Genomic DNA, 17,089 nt, shown 5'->3' on the forward strand with positions numbered 1-17,089 from the left:
TTCCTTGAATTATCTGACGTGTGTGAATTAGAGTGTGGTGTTAACATTGAAAAATGTCAATGTTTCTTGCCATTCAACTCCATCAACAGTAGGCAAAGCATCAATTATTATGTGAACTTCTCTTTGGATCACTGGGCTACTTTGGGAGAAAGGAACAGAACTGGAGCAAAACCACCAGGTGGATCATACTAATTTCAAATTGGAACTAGTACCCGATAAGAGGACGCATGTTAGAGAAGAATTGTTTAAGAGCATTGTAAAAATGTGCATTTTTATTGATAACATTACTGTTCTTTTATACTTTTGATGCTTTAATTTGTGGTCTTATGTTTAGAAAGTTAATATTAGATATCAGGGAAAATGGGCTCAACTCTGGTGCTTAAAAATTGTGACCATGTCAAGCTGGAGCTAGACTAGGCATGTAGAGGAGCATGATTGGCGGGGAGAAGGAAGTGTTTTTGTGTGTAGTGACTAGCCTGGATTCCTTAGTGTTCTAATTGTTTCTGTGGACCCAAAATGGAGAGTAAATGTTGTGAAGTGGGGCAGGGGTCTCAGGTATGACTGTGATCTGTATTCTTGTGAGGGTCGAAATGCCCAGAACATTTTGTTCATTTGTGCCTCACTGTGGCAGTGTCACCTGAAGTAGGATATTTTTCCATAGAAAATCAATTTCCAAGTTTTATTTTATTCAGGAAATGCATTGGTTGGATAAAGAACTGAATGTAGAGCCTTCTAATAAATAAAACGATGTTAACGGAACTATTACTTTTCCAGCTTTCAGAGATCGTTCGTGAGTTCAAGTCAACTAACCGCTTGCTCCTGACTGGAACACCTTTGCAGAATAACCTGCATGAACTCTGGGCATTGCTCAACTTTTTATTGCCTGATGTCTTTCATTCTGCAGATGTAAGTTGAAGTCAGACGTTTCAAGTATAATTTTCTTATGCTCACAGACATGTTTTCAAAGCATAGACTGTAGATTGAAATAGTTCTGTAGTTAGAGTTCTTTTTCATTTGTAATTCTTTATCTGTGTTTTTGTTTTCTCAGGAAAGAGCTCTGAAGTACAAATTTTTCAAATGTGGATGTTTAGAGAAATAATGTTTCTTTTCTTTGAGATTATCCTCCCCGTTAAACTTTACCTATATCACATTGCTACTACAGGTTATGATATGAGATAAGCTGAGTTCAGAATAGTGCACTCAATATTTTCTTCTGGTTAAATTGGAAGGGCTTTCTATATACTAGTTTTGCAGTTGGAGTCTTTAAAATGAGCTTTGATTATTGTAGGCATTAACATCCGGTGAGTGCTAAAGAGCTCATAATGTATGATTTGAAAAACAGCGTATTTTGTAAATGTATGATTTACATTGTTTTTGTCGTTAACACAAGGTTATGCTAGTGCAGCAAACTGAATTGAATGATTTAAGGACTTTGCAGCTTGATTTTCCTCATTACTGATATTAATTGATAATAAAAAGTACCAAGTTCAGCTATTCATTGGTTTGTATACTTTATCATTTTTATCGTTTGATTAACATTTTCATTAGCAATGTGTGTTTTCGATTTTATATTCTTACTCCTACTCCTCTTAACTGGATATAATGCTACTATGGTATGGGGAAGCTTAATAAAAGCATTTTAAGGAAAAACTACTGATGGAGTTTCTGTGTAATGGGGTTCAGATTTTGTTAACTGCTCCAGTATTTTATCTATTTTCAGAAGTAGATAATATTGGCCATCACAGTTAACATATTTTTGAAGGTGCTGTCATCCACTGCCAGTCTTCCTCTTTTTGTATGTGAGCTGCCACCATAGCATGGCGAGTGGTGTAGGTCCGCCCCTGGGAGCCAAACCTGGGCTGCCGAAGTGGAGCGTGCCAAACTTAACCACTAGGCCACTGGGGCTGGCTCTGAAAGTGCTTTTAAAGTGAATTATTGCTATATAAGTTGTATAAGAATTTGTAGGATATTGAGCTTATTAAAAGAAAAACTGTGCACTTACTGCAGAATTTTGACCCCTCCACAGGACTTTGATTCTTGGTTTGACACTAAAAATTGTCTTGGTGATCAAAAACTCGTGGAAAGACTTCACACAGTAAGTAATAGCAGACAAGAAGATTTAGTAATTAAATGTGTGTAACAGAGCCAGAAAACCAACTGCCATAGAATCCATTTGAACTTGCGGGTTAACCTCTTGGCTCAGTCTCCCTGCTTCTCCCTCCCAACATCCCTCTTTGGGAAATACACTCTACTATATCCTCAGCCAATCTATGAACAGCATTTTAGCTTCAGCTCTCAGCCGTGGATAATGTGATCCTCTCCAGCAGAGGGTCTTCACTCTCTTATACTCCACAGGTCCTCAAGATCGTATCAGTATTCTCCTAGTTCCCCAGTGCCACTTGTAAGCCACTGCTTCTCCACTGTCATGTGTAGAACTTTTCCTTTGAAGCTCAAGTTATCTTGCAGGTTCACCCACCACCCATTCTCTTTGTCATGTACTCAACACCAGGTGACTCTCTCACATTCATTAAACACCAGTTTTCCATTCTTTGATAACTTATGTTCTTCTAGCTCTTTCACTCATGTTACTCCTGTATCTATTCTCTTACAGAGACCTTCAGTCCCTGACCCCTGCTTTTTCTCCCCATCCATCAGCCCATTTCTGCTGTTACTTTTTTCTGTATCCAGCAGTGAGCCCATTTTCTATCACTTGAACCACTCATTTGCCAATACTCCCGAACTCCCTTGCTGTCTTGTCTGTCTGCCATTTCAGCCCTGAAAGCCCTAAACTAGAATAGTGTAACTGTGTCTCCGTTCTCTGGGTTTGAGTTCTGCTTCTACCACTTACTAGCAGAGTGACCTACTCTGTGCTGGGGCTGCTCAAAACTGATAAAGAAGATTATACAACTGTATAGGTTGAAACCATTACGATTTCGTGTTCCCTAATGTAAGCTGGGATTTGATGATGCTGGTGATCCTTCAGTATGGCCTTCTGCAGCATTCTTTCCCGTTTCCTACAACGGCTATTTCAGACCTTGCCCAATATCCCCAAGACTTCTATCCCAAGTATCCCCTACTCTCTTTCTCCCTCAGCAGGTAGTATCCATTCCTTTCTCAAAGAGAAATCAGAAGGCATTAGGTAGGAATTCCTTCAAGGCTATCCATCTTCCACAGGTATCTGCATCTGTGTTGTGTTCTGCCTGAGCGGAAGAGGTATGCTTTCTCTGGTCGATGGCTAATTCTTTCAGCATGAACGCTGGATGTCATCTCTTCCTATTTCTTTATGGACGTTTCTCCATGATTTATCCTTTTCATTGACTGAATTTTCTACCTCTCCCTCCACATTGGCTCTTCTCTTTCCACATCTCAAATATCTCCCCTGTTAAATTCAAACCCCTACTGATACCCACCCGCCCTCACACATGTACAAAACAGTACTCGCTCATTACTGTGTCCATCTTTAGCTGTGATTGTGGTTTCTTCCCTTGATAGCTAAGCTTCTTGAAAGAGTAGTTTATCCTCTCCATCGCCACTACCTAATTTTCTCTTCACTCTTGAATCCATTGACCACTGGCTTCTATCCATTCCATACAACTGAAACTTATTTTGCAAGTGATTTTCCAGTTGCTCAATTCACGGTACACCTTTTGGTCAGTATCTTGGCTTCTCTGTACTATTTAGCACTGCTGACCACTCCTCCTGCTCAAAACTCTTGTATGATTTCTGGGTATGGAATGGATTTTCTCTTCCCTCTTTGCCTGCTTCTGCCAGTCCCCTTTCTGGACTTTTCTTTCTCTGTCCCTGAAAGTGTAGTATTTTGTATGGCTATGTCTTTGATCTTCTTTTTCATGCAGGCTCTCCCTGGGGATCCACTTCCATGGTTTCAGTTACCACCTGTATACTTCTAACTTCCAAATTTGTCTCTATATTTCTCTTCGAGCTCTAGACTTACATATCCCACTGCCTTCGAGTCTTTCTGCCTAAATGTCTCACAGGCAGTTTAGACCCTTAAGAGTCTCTCCTACACAAGTTTAAGAGGCCCAAACCAGAGACCAGAAGTTTTTTACTTTTCCCTTTTCCTTATCACCTGTAGATCTGTAATAATGACAGCTTGTGGTTAAGCTCCACACACGTACTACCACAAATTGTTGCAGCAGCCTTGGAAATAGGTGTCATTATCCCCATTTAAAAATGCTTGGTATATACATAGATCAGAATTTTTTTGACATGGGGAAACAAGCTCAGAAAGGTTCCGAAACTTGCCCAGACTCACAACAGTGAATCGGACTGAGCTGATTATAGAATCAGCTTGATCTGGCTTTGAATTTTGCTTCTACCACTTACTAGCAGAGTGACTTTGGTGATGTTACTGAAGTTGAAGTAATCACATTTCCCTCAAGGATTTATTGTAAGGATTCAGTATGCTATGTAAAGCTCGTAGAGCACTGTCTGGCACATTGCAGATTCTGTATGGATAGTAGCACTGGCATTTGTGATAGAATCTGTCTTCCAGATATACACTGATTATTTCATCTTTTTTCTCTGTTCATCTTTATCTTCCTTAACATTGAACCATTTTGTCCTCATTCATATATTGAACCATTTTGAGATTTCCTGCATTTTTATTTCACTTTTAGAAACTCTGATCCATACTCTCACCAGATTTCCTTTGAAGGTTTAAAAAAGCTCATATGACAGCAGATTTTTTTTAAAAGAGCTCTTCCACGCTTATTCAATAATCAATAATATTGTCTTTATTTTTAATGTATTTTGTGCCATCAAATTATGAATGTCTATTTTAGGGCCCCTATTCTGATTTTCTAGGTGGCCATTACTTGGTTCTTTTTTACCAAGAAAGTTGGCAGCTGTTGTTGGTAGTGTTTTTCAGATGATGCAGTGGGAAGTAAATTTCACATTAGGGTGTTGTCATTGAAATATATGGTTTATAATATTACATGTTTTATAAACTTTATAAAAACTATCACTTTTAGGTTTTAAAACCATTTTTGTTACGTCGTATAAAAACTGATGTAGAGAAGAGCCTGCCTCCTAAAAAGGAAATAAAGATTTACTTGGGGCTGAGTAAAATGCAACGAGAATGGTGAGCTCTTTTATTTCCATTAGAATTGATTTATGTATAAGGATTTGTTAAAAAATTAACTTTGTAGTGGTTCAGTTGTGCCATTAGTACAAAAATTACATTTCATGTTTAAATGTCGAGTTAAGTAGTTCAAATATTTTAACAGAAAATTGATGAGTATTTTATTTAACCTTTGGGTAAGAGCATGGGCCTGGAGTGTATAGGCCTGTGCTTGAATCCTGTGCTTTGCATCTTAATAGCTGCTTAGCTTGGGCAAGTTTAATAACCTCAATTTCTCTTCTGTAAAATGGGGATAATAATACTTAGCTTATGGGAATTAAAGGGGTTAATGTCACTGGCACGTTTGTTATTCTTGCTTTTTTCCATCAGTGAAAATAGTAATAACTATAATAACAATAAGTGACAATAAGATGAGTGAAAACATCAGTGATTGTAGATATTACAAAAGCAGAAGCTGGGATGGTTGGATAAATACAAGCAAACTAGGAAATTGACAAAGGAAGTCACAAGGAATCATAAATTAGACATGCTAATAATGTAATATTGCTGCTAAGAGAAGCAAAACATTGCTTATTTACATAAAATTAGATCACATAATATGTAATTATATCTCGACTATTGAAGCCAGTTTAGGATAGTGGTGAAGAGTATATTCTTTGGATTCTGACATAAGGTCACACCCTGGCTTTGTCCTTTTCTGTGGCCCTGAGTAAGTTGTTTGACTCCTCTTAGCGGCCTGAATTTCCATCTGTAAAATGGGCGTGATACTAGTACATATCTCAGAATTGTGAAGATTTAACAAGTTGATTTCTATAAAGCCCTTGACCTGATACCTGGCACTTGCACTCAGTACAAGTTGGCTGTGATTATAATTATTATTATTGTTCAGGTAGATATGTAGGTCTGTTTTTGCCCAGGTGAAGGTCTAGAAAAGACGTTTATAGAATCAGAAAGAAATGCCCTATGACAACATGTATAAGAAATTGTGATTGTTTTAAGCACAAACAGGTAAAAGTTGGATGGCATCTTTTGGCAAATATTGTACTTATTGAATAATTACCAGATATAATTATCTGAATATTTATTAGCTGATGGCAATTTTTGGTAATGATAAAGCAGGAGGAAACAGGTTTATAGGCAGCATACAAGTTAAAATGTTCAAATCTTCACTGCTTTCTTAGTTTTGCTGATCAAATTTACACTCAAATCAAATCTTGTTGTTTGTCTTTAAATGAGAATCCAAGCTGATCACCACAGGGACATTTCTTGATGGCATTAAACCTTTCTAATAGTTGATGATTAATTATAGTTTAAAACTTTAGGTATACAAAAATCCTGATGAAAGATATTGATGTTTTAAACTCTGCTGGCAAGATGGACAAGATGCGACTCTTAAACATTCTGATGCAGCTTCGCAAGTGTTGTAATCATCCTTACCTGTTTGATGGTGCTGAACCTGGTCCACCTTATACCACTGATGAGCACATTGTCAGTAACAGTGGTAAAATGGTAGTTCTTGATAAACTGTTGGCCAAACTCAAAGAACAGGGTGAGTTACAAATCTTTAAATTAACGTGAAATAACTTAATATTGATGACTTGTATATGAATAACAATTTTCATAAACACTAATCATTCATTCTCTCCTTCAGCAAACATTGTTGAGTACTTACTATTTACCAGGAATTGTCCTAAGGTCTGCCTAGACAAAGATGTATAAGAGAATAGTCTTTCCCTTGGAGAAGCTCACAGTGTAGTGCGGAGGAATAGTTGCATTTCATGGTGATAAGCGCTGTGATATGTTAAGAAACTGGGAGTTGGGGAAGTTGTCACACAGATGACATTTGAGGTGAGCAATGGAGAATGTGTAGGAGTAAACCATGGGAAAAAGGAAGCGAAGGGTTTTCCAGGGCAATGAAACAGAGGTGTGAAAGAAAGGAATGCAGATCTTATGGTATTTGGGGTAGAGTGGCAGGTGATGAATCTGGGAAGATGGTTGGGGCCAAATTACTTAAACCATGCTTGAAGAAGTTTAGACTCTTTTGAAGTGAGGGGGAGTTCATAGAAGATTTGGTGTGGAGAGTGACACGATCAGATTTATATGGTAGGAAGAGAACCTAGGCAGCAGCATAGAGAATCTACTGAGGATGAGAGACTAGAAACAGGAGACTAGTTGGGAAACTGTTGTGGTAGTCTAGTGAAGGACTTTGTGGACCCATCACCTGTGACTCTGTTTCAGGACGGAGTAAAGGTAGACTTGAAATCATCTCATTGCTTGTGGAGGATTTTGAAGGCCTTAAAAATGCACAGCTCAACAAGCGCATAATTCTGTAGAGCATCCCTTGAAGGGGCGTGTGTGTGTTTAGTGGAGTGTTCATGTGCTATATATTTATATTGCATATGATGTTTATTTTTGTGACTTTCAAGTTGGTTTAATGTAAGTCGAATAACTTGCTTTTTTTTGGTGAAATGGTTTAGGTTCAAGGGTTCTCATTTTTAGCCAGATGACTCGCTTGCTGGATATTTTGGAGGATTATTGTATGTGGCGTGGTTACGAGTATTGTCGACTGGATGGACAAACCCCACATGAAGAAAGAGAGGTGAGGAAGAGAAAATAAAACGAGACTTCAAAAATCAGAGTTCAGTTAAGCCTTGTTTTTCATCATTAGGGAGTTTTTTGAACTTTGGCCTTTTCTTTAGCTAGGTACATTAATTTCTCACTGCCACCTCGCTCTCTATCTGAGATCTTCAATTTGGCTTCCATTACACTGACTCTTTACAAGTCATCCTTCCCAAGGTCTTTAAAGACATCCTCACTTATCTAAAGGACACTACACCATTGTATCCTTACTGCCTCTAACCTCTGCTATCTCTGAGCTTTTGATTACTGTTTCTCAGCTTACTCTTTGACCTCTGATTCTATGGCATTTTCTTTTCTTGATTTGCCTCCTACAGTAGACCCTTGCCATTTGTGGAGTTTTAACAGTTGAGATTTTTCCAGGTTATGAGCAACTCTAAAGACTCATGAAACATAATTTTGTAAAAGGAATATTCTCAGTCTTACAGAGATTTTGTAGAACTGAAACGGGGTGTCGGTATAGGTGCTTATCATGTGTTTGGATCTTAGAGTAGTAAAAGGTTGGTGTGCAGGAATGAGTCGCTTAGCTGACAAGGAAGCCTACCCAGCACCCAGTATCTTTCTCAGATGTGGACATTCTTACAGCTCTTTAGATTATCCCTCACAAATGTCATGGGTCTAATGTATTTTAAATCCTTTAAAGCACTTTTTTCGGGGAGGGCTTTGCTAATTTATCTTCTCTTTTCTGTGATCCTTCAGGGCTCTGTCTTTGGCCTCTGTTTTAAGTCTATACTCATGCTCTGGGCAAAGATCGTGATTCCATGGTATAGTGGAAAATGCATTGAGCTTGGTTTCAGAAGACTTGAATTTTAGCACCAACTCCACCACTTTGTAGTGTATGCAAGCCATTTAATTCTCTGAGCCTCAGTATCTTTAACTTGTGTTATAAGAGGAAAATTAATACCTAGGCTTCTTTTTTCTGACAATTTTGTGAGGATAATTGGCTATAATTGTTATGAATGCAGTTTTTAAACTGCGTTACAGTATATATTGCATTTTAAACTGTGTAGTGCAGTATATATCGCATGTCATGAAATTGCACACAGGCCTTTTTGTCTCTCAGCTTTAGGGCCCCTTATCAGGCCACAGAGACTCTCAGCACGAGTCCCTCTTCCTTCCGCAGCTGCAGTGGGCACTCTGTCCCTTGTACACCTCCCTGTTGAAGCCTGGCTGTAGCATAGGATAGTGCCGATGGCAGGCATTAAGGGTTTCCTGCAACCCACTGTGGGGAAACAATACAATAACGTTTACAAATATGGGGATGTTTCAAAGCTTACACTGTTCCCTACTCTGTGGTATTTTACTCTCTCTGAAATGGTAACTTGAAGCTTTATTGGGCTTTTGCTGATTTATTCTTGAGAATGGGTTTCTCCAAATCCACACAGTACCATTCAAGACGGCCTTTCTTCCTGGAATAAAGATGATACTGAGGCAGAAGAGTAGGCTTTCTGACCTCAAATTGCCGATTTGCGTTTCTCACTGATCTCTCTGCTCATGAACAATGTGGACGTTACCTAATTATACCCAAATTCTTCTGGTTTCTTGAAATTTCAAATAATTTTCTCCCTTCAGAGACTTTGAATTACATATATTGACTTTAGGTATAGCAAAGTCACAACTGTTTTTTTTTTTTTTTTGGAGATGCCCTGCTTTCCCATTACGCAATGGGAATCACAATCATTTCATCTATTTTCACAGTAAGAAGGGGAAGACCACGTTTGATTCCTTACTCTAATTGTTTGCTAGCTGTTAATAAACAATTCTTTCTCAGTAGCTCTCAGATTTGCCCTTTCTCCATTGCTGCAGCTAAATTCAACTAGCTAAGTCTCTGATCATCGTCTGACTCAGTTCCTGTGAACTTTACTTAATTGGCCTCCTCACTTGTATAGAGAAAGGAACTAATATTTGTCAAGCAACTCCTATAAGCTAGGGAACTTATAGTTCCAATTGAGTTCTCCCAGCAGCCCAGTAAAGTATTGGTATAATTTTCTCCACTTGAAACTGTGTCTCAGAGAGATTAAATGCTTGCTCAGAACCACATATGTAATAAATAGTAGAGTTATTCACGTCCAGGTTTTTGCTATTTCCTCTACACCAAATTGCCTCTCACTACACCATGCTGCTTTCTGTACTGTCCCCTCTATATGGACTGCGGCAGTGAGTCACCTTCTCTGCCTGCGACTTCTGACCATGCCATTCCATTCATTAAAAATAGAACTTCCTGTATTTTGTGATTATAAAAGTAGTATGTGATTGCTGAAGGAAATTTGGAAAATAAAAGTCTTCCTGGCCAATATTTTGTGTATATGTAATATATATAAGTAATTGATATTATATTATATACACTATATATAAAGTTGTGTTGTACTTTCCTATATCAGTAAAAAATAATTGTAAAAATAATTTTAGTGTAGTATTTCATCCTACGGACGTACTATAAATAACTTATCCCCCTATTGTTGATCGTTTAAGTTGTTTCCAATTTTTCACTATTATAAATAATGCTAAAGTGAAAGTCCTTATACATAAATCTTTGTGCACATTTCTGATTATTTCCTTAGGATAAATTCCTAGAAGTGGAATTACTGGGTCAGAGGGTATGAACATTTTTAAGACTCTTGATGCATATTGCCAAATTGCTTTCCAGAAAGGTTGTACCAATTTACACTCCCAGCAGCAATGTATGAGAGTGCCCGTCTCACCGCCCCCTCGTCAACATTGAGTATTATCATTTTTTTTAATCTTCAAAAAATGGTATTATGTTGTTTTAATTTGCATTTATTTGATTACTAGTGAGATTGAACATTATTCTTGTGTTTATTAGCCATTCGTATTTGTTCTGTGAATTGTCCTTTTTTTGCTCATTTTTCTATTGGGGTCTTAGTGTTTTTTTTCTGGTTAATTTGTATGAGATCTTTATATAGTAAGGATATTAACATCCCATTAATTTTTAAGACTGTTTACTAAATATCCCTGGATTACCTTCCTGACGTTCCTCATTACTTCCCTATTTGCCCCTTTTCGCCATATGGAAATAAGTCTACTTAACCTTTATCTTTTGCTCTCATTCCCATTTCTAAACCTTTTTCTCTCTTGGTTGGTCCTCTATACTGTACCTTCTTTATTAATCCTTTATAAACTAATGGGAATGAAATTGAGATATCTGACATTTTACCCCCTAGATATATTTCAGCTCTCACTCAATTAAAACATTTTTACTATTATTTTTTAAAATAATTTAAATGACTTATTACTTGCTTAGTTAAATTTGTCTATGTGATTATTCTAAATTTGTCTCTATTGATGTAAGCTTCTGAAGATTAGGAACTTTATGTAATATACTTTCTACAGCAATTCACAGAGTATAGTATGTAGATAGATAGATACTTAAATATTTTTGAAGATGAAAGAGTATTATAAAGTGGGGCTTTGAGTATGCATGTTAAAAATGTTTCTTTCTTTCTTAAGGACTCTGGTAATTTGATTTTTCTCTCTTTTTCTTACATCTCCTCTGTCAATTAAAAAAACAAGGAAGCAATAGAGGCCTTTAATGTTCCTAACAGTAGCAAGTTCATCTTTATGCTGAGTACCAGGGCTGGAGGTCTCGGGATTAACTTGGCAAGTGCTGATGTGGTTATACTATATGATTCAGACTGGAATCCACAGGTTGATCTGCAAGCTATGGTTAGTAATCTTTAATGATGCCAGAAATTTATCTTAACTCAGAATACAGTTGCTATTTACATAGCACAAAGATAATTTATGATGGTAACAACAAATTTTGGGAGGTTTTGTAGATATCAAAATAGATTATTCTGGAAAACAAAGTTGCTATGCTAATTGCAAAAATAAAGGAAATGAAAACAAACACATACACCCCAAATCCAACTATAGCATTTGTAGTCGATTTTGGCTTTTATCATGAAACACAAATGTCGTTTTTCCCCAATCTTGAATATTGAAGAGGACACATGCATATGTTTTAATGAAAAGGGTTAAACAGTTAATTTCTCAATATTATTCTGCTTAACAACTAAATATATTAAAATCCTTAGCAACGAAATTGGGAGAGGTAGGATTTTAACTTTTGTAATAAAACAGTTGGGGCAAGAAGGTAAAAAGATAACAAAGGAATATATTCCAGGAAAATATTTGTTACCTAAGGACACCGTCAAAAACTAGTCTACCCTTTATCTAAAAAGAAATTTTCAGGGAGGTATTTCTCTTACCTTTCATCACGGTGTCGTTTATTGAATTAGAGCTACAACTTCTGTCAATGTGACTCAAATTTTAAGATAAAGAAATATAATTTCAAAAGTAAAAAGATGCAAAATAGCTATGCATCCAAAATCCCGAGAAGTTAGACAATTGACTGTCTTTGGGAGCAATTAAAGTCACATGCCAATGAGGCATAGCTTAGAAGTCCTTCCTTTTCTTTTATAATAGAGAATTGAAAAAATATTGACCATTGGGACGTTTTTAAATCAACATGCTTTGGCATAATTATTGTTACTTTAGCATGGTGCCAAACTCCCTGTTTGATATGAGTTAAATAGGAGTAAGCCCCAGTAAGTTACAGTGTTAGTGAACTGGAAAATCTATTAATGATAACACTTCATTTCCTTAAAAGTGTTGGAGTATGACTGATCTTTCACGATTTACTGATTTGAGTTTGAAATTTTAAATACGTGTAGGGGTGTTGCATTCTTTTTCAGTGTGCTGTGTTAAAACTGTTACTGGGCTCTAGTGTTTTTATATTTAGTACAAGGGCTGTTTTGAACCCTTTTCTTTAATTTTTTTTCTCAACCTCCCACCTCCCTTCACCTGTTTGCTCTAGCAGCTTCTGTGTTTTAGAAACACTCCCTCCAGCTGTTTTTATATTATCAGAATTTGCCACCTGTCACCTCTATCAACTATAAACCATAGGACCAATTCTAGACCACTGTATGGTAAGGATATTAATATCCCATTAATTTTTATGACCCTCTACTACAGATCCCTGAATTGCCTCTGTGAGCAGAAAGAACTGCTTCATGATGAGCTAAAGCTGACCCTTGCCACCATAGCAATCCTAGTTAACTACTTTGCCCCTCACTTCCAAAACTCCTGGCTAGTGTGGAAGATGTTTCTATTTAGTGGCTTAAAGATACTTGGTAATTTAATCGCAAAGTTTTTAGTTCCATCTAGTTTTCATCTTAAAGGAACTTTGCCTGTTGTCCTTCTGGAAGTTTTCCATTAATGGTATGGTAGAATATTTGCAGATTTCCTTGTTCCCAGGGGTCTCTAGATATTGCTACTATTCATCATCATCCTTTCAAAAGTGGCAGGTGTAATGAGTTTAGGAACTAATTTTATGTTCAGAATTTTATAGCATATGGTGGCTATATTATACATTTTATCCAGAATACCCAATATCTTATGTTAGGGTTTTTCCTACTAGGATCGAGCACATCGTATTGGTCAGAAGAAGCCAGTGCGTGTGTTCCGTCTCATCACTGACAACACTGTTGAAGAAAGGATTGTGGAAAGAGCGGAGATTAAACTGAGACTCGACTCAATTGTTATACAACAAGGTATGTATACCTATAAACTTAGGTGGTTTTTTTGCAAAAATGCATGCAATTTTCTTCAAAGGAGATTACTTTTAATGAAAGTTGACTGAAAAATTTGCAAACTTAATGAGATAAAAAAGTTAGTTAGAAAGATGCTGATCTTCCTAATTTAGGGCCGTGTGTTCAGTGTATGGAAGAGACAGGTGAACATTCCTAGCTTATAGTTGAATGTCAGTGGCATGTCTTTTGAAGTTCCTGATGTTATTCTGCAGATAAAATGTCTAGTTTACAAATTTTTAAAACATGTTATTAGAGGGGTACCTTTCCATACAGAGAAATTTGATCTGAAAAATGAAGTTTGAACATGAAAAAGTGTTTCTGTGCTTCTGAGTGTTGACTGATTTTACTGAAGGAAATTCACATTGAGAATAGAAGGTGTGGTAGGAGAAAAACTTGGAGAGTGGGTCATTAAAAAATAACTTTGAAGCTCGCTAATTTTCTATTATTATAAAGGTTTACTTAGGGTTAAATGTAGTAATGTCTGATTAGACCTGTTATGCTATGCTTTGTCTGGAATATAATTGAATATGTACAACTTTTGTTTTTATAATTAGGAAGACTCATTGACCAACAGTCTAACAAGCTGGCAAAAGAGGAAATGTTGCAAATGATACGTCATGGGGCCACACATGTTTTTGCTTCTAAAGAAAGTGAGCTGACGGATGAAGACATTACAACTCTTCTGGAAAGAGGGGAAAAGAAGGTTAGTTAAAGTGGCGTTTAGCTTTCCCGATAGATTGCTTTAAAATCAACGTACTTCAGCATGCTTGTTGTATTTGTGTTGTTTCAAATGACTCATGTTCTAAGAATTTGTAGATTTATATCCAGGGGTAATTTAGTTTTTTTTAGTTTAAGTTTTGATGAGAAAGACTAAGAACCAGAGTTTAAAGTTGAGTGACCTTATACCTCATGCTTATTGAAAATAACATTGGTATTTACTTAAAAGCCAAATAAACTTTGTGTTAAATCACATGTATTAGGACTGAATTTTTATGACTTTTTTCCCCACTGGATTAGAAATGTTCTACTGCTATATTGTGTTAACTGAAAATCTTTTATGAACATTTCTTGAAATATGAAAGCATTATTTGTTAAAGTATAAGCTGTTTCAGAACATTGCGATTTTGTGTTGAAGTTGCCTTTTTTCACAAAGTATTATGGATAATTTCAAATACAAGCAAAAGTAGACAGAATAGCGTGATGGACCCCCATGTACTTATCGCCCATTTCCAACAACCATCAGCCAGTCCTGCCTCAGTCACACCCCCAATTCATCTTCCCTCTTTCTGGATTATTTTGAAGCAAATTTCAGACACATCATTTCAGCTGTAAGTATTTTACCATGTGTTTCTAAAATATAAGAACTCTTTTTAAAAACATAATCATTATAGCATTGTCCCATCTGAACAACCCCAATAATTCTATAATACCAAATATCTAGTTAATATTCAAACTTCCAATTGTCTCATAAGTAGCTGTACTTTTTTTGGAAACAGTTTTCCTTTTTTTTAATCAGAATGCACATAAGGTCCACACATTGCCATTGGTTGATATGTCATCTCTATCTATTTTAATCTGTCTGTTCTCCCTCAGTTTATGTATTATTTCCCTTGTAGTTTATTTGGTAAAGAAATTGAGTTGTTTGCCTTTTCAGTTGCTCATGTCTAGATTTAGCTGATTCCATCCCCATGGTATATTTTACCACGTTCATTTATTTCGTAAATAATACATTTACAAAATGTATTTCCTGTATTTTGTATTTCCTGTAGATTGGTTGAATTTACTTTTCAGACTACTTTTGTTTCTGAGAGAGAGAGATACATATTTTATATATATATGTGTGTGTGTGTATATATATATATATATATATATATATATATATATATTTCCTTTTTGGTGAGGAAGATTGGCCCTGAGCTAACATCTGTTGCCAATCTTCCTCTTTTTGCTTGAGGAAGTTTGTTGCTGAGCTAACATCTGTGCCAGTCTTCCTCTATTTTGTATGTGGGACACCACCACAGCATGGCTTCATGAGCAGTGTGTAGGTCCACACCCGGGATCCAAACCCATGAACCCTGGGCTGCCAAAGTGGAGCATGCGAACTTAACCACTATGCCACTGGGCCAGCCCCCTATATGTATTTTCTTACATTACATTCCCAGGACTTATTTATTTTACGACTGAACCCCCACCCCCACATCCCACCTGTCTTTCTCTGTATTTTACTTTGAATAATACCCTAAGGTCCAATCATGTTGTTGCGAATGGCAGGATTTCCTTCTTTTTTATGGTTGAATAATATTCCATCGTATACATATACACCACATTTTCTCTATCCATTCATCCATTGGTGGACACTTAGTTTGTTTCCCTGTCTTGGTTATTGTAAATAATGCTGTAATGAACATGGGGGTGCAGATATATTTTCGAGTTAGTGTCTTTGTTTCTTTCAGATAAATATCCAGAAGTGGAAGTGCTGGATCATATGGTGGTTCTATTTTTAATTTTTTTTTTTTTTGGGTGAGGAAGATCTGCTCTGAGCTAACACTGTTGCCAATCTTCCTCTTTATTTTATATGTGAGCCATGCCAGAGCATGGCCACTGACAGATGAGTGGTGTAGGTCCGCATCGAGGAACTGAACCTGAGCTGCTGAAAAGGATCGTGCTGCACTTAACCACTAGGCCACTGGGGCTGGCTCTATTTTTAATTTTTTGAGGAACCTCCATACTGTTTTCCATAGTGGCTGTATAGTTGGAATTTACATTCCCACCAACAGTGCACAAAGGTTCCCTTTTCTCCACATCCTCACCAACATTTCTTTCTTTTTTATTTTGAGAATAGCCATTCTAACAGGTGTGAGGTGATATCTCATCATGGTTTTGATTTGCATTTCTCTGATAATTTAGTGATGTTGAGCAACTTTTCATGTATCTGAGGTCATATCTTGAATTTTGAGCAGTCTTGTGTTACTGTGTTTCATATTAGTATGCAAAATGTCTTGTTTAGTCTGCGTTTGGCTTTATTTTAGCATTAGCCATTTGTCCCATGAAAAATATGCAGTGGCAGTTATAATGTGGCTACATCTTCAATGGTAAAACAGTTTAAAGAAAGCCTAAGTGAGAATACTTTGGAAGACCCATTTAAGTATTTGAAATACTTGAAGCAAGTTAAACTTATATTTGAGTTTGATGTTAGCATTATATTCTTACCTTGTAAGTTAACAGATTGTATATTTCATGTTAAAACCAGACTTTTAAAAAGAGAGAATCCACAAATTTTTATAAGTAATTCAGTGATAATTTTCTAATTTCAATACATTCACCTTTAGACTGCAGAGATGAATGAACGCTTGCAGAAAATGGGAGAGTCTTCTCTGAGAAATTTCAGAATGGACACTGAACAAAGTTTGTACAAGTTTGAAGGAGAAGATTATAGAGAAAAACAGAAGGTAATTTATCCTCAACCATTAAACTCTCAAATTAGTGTTTCTCCGCATAGCAATTATTAAAAAAACACTGGCACTTACCTATTACAGTACTCTGCTATAGAGTGAAATTTGATGTAGGTCAAAAGATCTCATGCTGTTGCTGCTACTACCACCAGTTTTGTTTTTGAGAAGCAGCATAGGTTGTGGTTGAGTTCCTGGATTCTGAAGCTGAAATCCCAACTCTCTCACTAATTAACTGACTTGGGGTACTCAGGTTTTTCACCTGGAGGCTATAGTAATTAGATCATAGA

The 17,089-nt window shown here is 36.6% G+C and overlaps 1 protein-coding gene across 6 annotated transcripts in view; it reads left to right on the forward strand.

Moving 5' to 3' along the window:
• Positions 1 to 17,089, forward strand: part of SMARCA1 (SWI/SNF related, matrix associated, actin dependent regulator of chromatin, subfamily a, member 1) — a 67,520-nt gene that overhangs the window by 15,116 nt on the left and 35,315 nt on the right. For 4 of the 6 annotated variants that reach the window (XM_046673965.1, XM_046673967.1, XM_046673968.1 and 1 more), the window contains 10 exons: positions 775 to 906; positions 2,027 to 2,095; positions 4,992 to 5,101; positions 6,424 to 6,650; positions 7,579 to 7,700; positions 10,300 to 10,335; positions 11,270 to 11,422; positions 13,179 to 13,311; positions 13,905 to 14,053; positions 16,680 to 16,799. In XM_046673965.1, coding sequence (XP_046529921.1) covers positions 775 to 906; positions 2,027 to 2,095; positions 4,992 to 5,101; positions 6,424 to 6,650; positions 7,579 to 7,700; positions 10,300 to 10,335; positions 11,270 to 11,422; positions 13,179 to 13,311; positions 13,905 to 14,053; positions 16,680 to 16,799 — 1,251 coding nt within the window. The remainder of the gene's footprint in view (positions 1 to 774; positions 907 to 2,026; positions 2,096 to 4,991; positions 5,102 to 6,423; positions 6,651 to 7,578; positions 7,701 to 10,299; positions 10,336 to 11,269; positions 11,423 to 13,178; positions 13,312 to 13,904; positions 14,054 to 16,679; positions 16,800 to 17,089) is intronic. The other 2 variants (XM_046673970.1, XM_046673966.1) reach the window with 1 other exon arrangement.

Source organism: Equus quagga, chromosome 10 (assembly GCF_021613505.1).
Source record: "Equus quagga isolate Etosha38 chromosome 10, UCLA_HA_Equagga_1.0, whole genome shotgun sequence".
NCBI lineage: Eukaryota > Metazoa > Chordata > Mammalia > Perissodactyla > Equidae > Equus > Equus quagga.